Source organism: Protobothrops mucrosquamatus, unplaced genomic scaffold (genome assembly GCF_001527695.2).
Source record: "Protobothrops mucrosquamatus isolate PMUCROS unplaced genomic scaffold, P.Mucros_1.0 scaffold703, whole genome shotgun sequence".
NCBI classification, from domain to species: domain Eukaryota; kingdom Metazoa; phylum Chordata; class Lepidosauria; order Squamata; family Viperidae; genus Protobothrops; species Protobothrops mucrosquamatus.
Window position 1 is genome coordinate 16,405 of NW_015386985.1, and position 5,234 is coordinate 21,638.

The following is a 5,234-nucleotide window of genomic DNA, read 5'->3' on the forward strand; positions in this document are numbered from 1 at the left end:
ATCTCCCTCCCACGAGCTGGGAAATTCAAAGGCCACTTTCCCACGGGAGGCGGGGCCGGAAGTGACTGGAACTGTTTACATCCCGCCCTCCTCCCCGCCACAACTTCCTGGCCTCTCTAGGAAGCGGGACTGGGGGAGGGGGGCGAGGTGGGGTGGACGGAAAAGGGGAAAAGAGGAGCCTGTTAATGCAGGGGTCTTCAAACTTGGCCCTTTCATGACTTGTGGACTTCAACTCCCAGAATTCCTCAGCCAGCCCTGGCTGGCTGAGGAATTCTGGGGGTTGAAGTCCACAAGTCATGAAAGGGCCAAGTTTGAAGACCCCTGTCTTAAAGTATGCTGGCTGGGGAATTCTGGGGGTTGAAGTCCACAAGGCATAAAAGGGCCAAGTTTGAAGACCCCTGTCTTAAAGTATGCTGGCCGGGGAATTCTGGGGGTTGAAGTCCACAAGTTTAATGAAGAGAAGGACGAGGGGGGACATGATAGCAGTGTTCCAATATATCAGGGGCTGCCACAAAGAAGAGGGAGTCAAGCTATTCTGAAGGCAGGACAAGAAGCAACGGATGGAAACTAATCAAGGAGAGAAGCAACCTAGAACTAAGGAGAAACTTCCTGACAGTTAGAACAATTAACCAGTGGAACAACCTGCCTCCAGAAGCACTGAATGCTCCAACACTGGAAGTTTTTTAAGAAGAGACTGGACAGCCGTTTGTCCGAAATGGTTTCCTGCCTGAGCAGGGGGTTGGACTAGATGACCTCCAAGGTCCCTTCCAACTTTATTATTATTATTAAATCATAAAAGGGCCAAGTTTGAAGACCCCTGCCGTAATGGCTTCCCCTCTTTAAAAAGGATCTCATGTTTCATGTGGAATTGATACATGGCTGGCTGATTCACTGAACAGCCGTGTGACTAACTTCACAACTGCAGTGATTCACCTAACAACTGGGTCAAGAAAGGTCACAAAACGGGGCAAAATTAACTTAATATCTCGCATAGCGACATACATTTTGGGCTCAGTTGTGGTCGTAAGTTGAGGACTATTTGTACTTGGCTGGCTGGGGAAGTCTGGGAGTTGAAGTCCACGCATCATAAAGTTGATAAAAACATTAATTTTAGGAGCGGGGAGACTTTCTGGCGCAGGTGGTCCTCGACTTACAACCATTCCTTTAGTGACCGTTCAAAGTTACAAAAAGTGACTTAGGACTGTTTTTGGCACTTACGACCCTTGCAGCATCCCCCAAGGTCACGTGATCAAAATTCAGATGCTTGGCAACTGGTTCATATGGGTGACAGTCGCCGGAGTCCTGGGATCACGTAACCAGCTTTTGCAACCTTCTGACAAGCCAAGTCCACGGGGAAGCCAGATTCACTAAAAAGCCGTGTGACTAACTTATCAACTGCAGTGATTCACTTAACGGGGGTGAGAAAGGTCGTAAAATGGGGCAAATTCACTTAACAAATGTCTCACTTAGCAACAGAAATTTTGGGCTCAATTGTGGTCATAAGTCGAGGACTATTTGTACTTGGCTGGCTGGGAAATTCTGGGAGTTGAAGTCCACCCATCATAAAGTTGAGAAAAACACTAATAATAATAAAGTTGGAAGGGACCTTGGAGGCCATCGAGTCCAACCCCCTGCTCAGGCAGGAAACCCTATACCATTTCGGACAAATGGCTGTCCAGTCTCTTCTTAAAAACTTCCGGTGTTGGCGCATTCACCGCTTCTGGAGGCAGGTTGTTCCACTGGTTAATTGTTCTAACTGTCAGGAAGTTTCTCCTTAGTTCTAGGTTGCTTCTCTCCTTGGTTAGTTTCCATCCGTTGCTTCTTGTCCTGCCTTCAGGCGCCTTGGAGAATAGCTTGACTGCCTCTTCTTTGTGGCAGCCCCTGAGATACTGGAACACTGCTATCATGTCCCCCCTCATCCTTCTCTTCATTAAACTAGACATTCCCAATTCCAGCAACCATTCCTTATATGCTTTAGCCTCCAGTCCCCTAATCATCTTTGTTGCTCTTCTCTGTACTCTTTCTAGAGTCTTAGGAGTGGGGTGACTAAGTTTCATTTGGTCACCATTCAAACTTACGACGGCACTGAAAAAAGTGACTGATGGCCGTTTTTCACATGAGCGTTACAGCATCCTCATGCTCACATGAGAAAGATTGAGATGCTTGGCAATTGACTCATATTTATGACGGTTGCAGTGACCCGGGGACATGTAATCCCCTTTTGCGACCTCCTGACAAGCAAAGTTAATTGGGAAGCCAGATTCACTTAATAACTGGGTTACTAACTTAACCAGCTGCAGTGATTCACTTAACAACTGTGGCAAGAAAGACATTGTTAAAGATTGTCTTGCTTAGCAACGGAAATTTGGAGCTCAGTTGTGGTCATAAATTGAGGACTATCTGTAGACATGCAGCTCCATGGGGAGGGGATTTGAGCAAGCCTCCTTTCTCAGCCCCAGAACCAGCGAGGAATAGCAGGGAAAGCTTGGACTAGGAGTGGGGAGACCACAATTCTGGAGATTTTAGGCTAGGCCAGGGGTAGGCAACCTTGGCTCTTTTATGACTCGTGGACTTCAACTCCCAGAATTCCTGGGCCAGCCATGCTGAGGGGAAAGGGAGAGGTTTCCAAGCTGAGCCATGCTGGCTCAGGAATTCTGGGAGTTGAAGTCCACCAGTCATAAAAGAGCCAAGGTTGCCTAGCCCTGGACTAGGCCTTCCCTCTCAACCTGAGAAGGGAGGAATTCAGATATCAAGGGACCCCTGCATAAAAATGATGGAAAATATTGAATTTCTCAATATAATTAATTTTGAACCTGTAATCTATGTTCAACAAGCGATAGCAAAACCGCAACCAGCAGTGGATTCACAACACGTAAAAATTCCCCGTTGTCACGGTTAGTATTAGGTGGTGCGCAAAGTTTTTTTTTTTAAAGTTTACTTTTTTTCCAGTCATGAACTCATGGAACTGAGTTGAGAAACAGTGTTGTAAACAGCAACCAAGTCTAAAAAGAGTTCAACCACTTCCTTAAATAGTTTTTGAACGAGCCTGTGTGTTTAAGGTCTGTGTCTTAGTATGTGTCAACTGGCCACAATTGTGATTTGCGTAACACATCTGCTTCTTATGTACTGTGCTGATTTTCCAAGAATGGATTACCATGAAGCTATCCAAACTCTTTCTAAATCAAATTCACACTTAACGGGCAAAGCTTATGCAATACCGTGAAACTCCCCGTGGAGAAATTAGAAGGGAAAGCGTCATTCTGAGGCTGTAACTACACATCTACTAATCAACGTAACGCGGTGTGGACTTTCCTTCTGGAACAGCTTCTCCCCAGAGATCCTTCTGTCTCCTCTGCACCAATGATGTTCCAAGATTACTTCAAAACCTGGTTGTTTCTCCAGGCTTTGGGGCAAGGTGGCTAGGGAGACCCCATCAGAGTTGCTCTCTGGTGTGTTATGTGTGGTGTTGTTTGCCTTTTTATCAGACACGCGTTATTTCTTTTCTCCATTTTGCTTTTCCATATTTATTATAGTGTAATCTGCCCAAAGTCAGCTGAGATGAGCAACCTCTAAACCAGGGGTGTCAAACTCAATTTCATTGAGGGCCGCATCAGCATTGCGGTTGCCCTGGGGGGGGGTGTTGTGTGTGTGTGTGTGGCCAGGGTGGGTGCGGCCTACTGGGTGGGCCTGGATGGAGTGGGTGTGGCCTACTGGGTGGGCATGGCCAGCTCAACATCATTTGCATCAAGGGTGCCTGTGGGGGCCTGGGCAGGAGTGGGACAGATCTGAGGGTCTCTGGCAGAAGGGGGTGGGACCGGGGCAAGTGCCAAGGCATGGTCCACCGGGGCAAGTGCCAAGATGGCCACCACAAAATTGTACATTGGCTCCCGGCCAGCCTGGGCCAGGGCCAAGGCAGAGGGGGCCGTTCCCTCACTGTTTCCAGGATGGCTTCGCGGGCCACATGAAACCACTTCGCGGGCTGCATCCGGCCCCCGGGCCTTGTGTTTGACATGTCTGCTTTAAACTGAATTAAGCAAGCAAACAAAGAACAAGAGCTATTTATTACTACAGTACCATGGTGCCTAGTAATAAGAGCTACCCACCAATCAAATCTTCCCCTCCTCAAAATAACAAGGAATGCTTATTATACAGGCTTATTTCCTAGAAATGTTCAGTAGTCCTCAACATAGAACAAGTTTGTTTAGTGGCTACCATCCCATGGAAAAGGCTGCCTCGTGGTAAATTCTCCTTCACTGGAGATCTTGAAACAAAGCCTGGTTCCCCATTTGCTAAAAAATGTTTTAGCAGCTCTTGTCCTAAAGCAGAGGGTTCGACTAAATGACCTCTGAGGTACCTTCTACTCTAGTGTTTGACTCAGCAGACAATCCTATCGTGTTCAAGGCTGCTTTGTCTCACATAAAGGCGGCTATAATGGCAATTAGGATCAAGAGCAGGGGATTGAACTAGAACAGGGGTCTTCAAACTTGGCCCCTTTTATGACTTGTGGACTTCAACTCCCAAAATTCCTCAGCCAGCATAGGCTGGAATTCTGGGAGTTGAGGTCTACAAGTCATAAAAGGGCCAAGTTTGAAGACCCCTGGAATAGAAGTTCGTCATAAATTATATGGCAGCTATATAAATTATGTAGCTCAGTGGCCGAGTACATGTTTTGCCTGGAGAAATTTGCTGCGTTCACTTAATGACTTTTTCTTCCAAAAAAAAAAAAGAAGGCTGGAAAATTGCATAGGCTGGCTGGGGAATTCTGGGAGTTGAAGTCCACAAGTCATAAAAGGGCCAAGTTTGAAGAGCCCTGGACTAGAAGATCTCCAAGATCCCTTCCAACTCTGTCATTCTGTTCTTCTATATATCTCACCTCAATCTATTTCCCTGTAGTTTATTTAATTTTATATATTTCAAGGTTTATAAGGTCACCGAACTCACAGTGTAACTCTGGATGGCAAACAACATAAACATCCAATAAATCAAAAAGAAGAAAAAAATACTCTCCCTCTCCCAAATAAGTAATATTACATACTATTTAATTTAATTTAATACATTGACTTATATGCCGCCCTTCTCCCCACGGGACTCAGGGCGGCTCACAGCATATTAAAACAACATAGCACATTTCCCCAATAAAAGCCAATTAAAACCAAATATTTGTAGCTGTGTCTCTTATTAAAAATCATTAAAAATTATCCCTATTTAAAATTCACCCTAGGTCAGTCCCGCTT

General features: G+C 45.8%; 1 protein-coding gene across 1 annotated transcript in view; it reads right to left on the reverse strand.

Moving 5' to 3' along the window:
* The window catches only part of LOC114922712 (zinc finger protein 774-like), a 26,332-nt gene that overhangs the window by 11,166 nt on the left and 9,932 nt on the right, over positions 1-5,234 (reverse strand). The window contains exon 4 of the mRNA XM_029284538.1: positions 4,362-4,373. Coding sequence (XP_029140371.1) covers positions 4,362-4,373 — 12 coding nt within the window. The remainder of the gene's footprint in view (positions 1-4,361; positions 4,374-5,234) is intronic.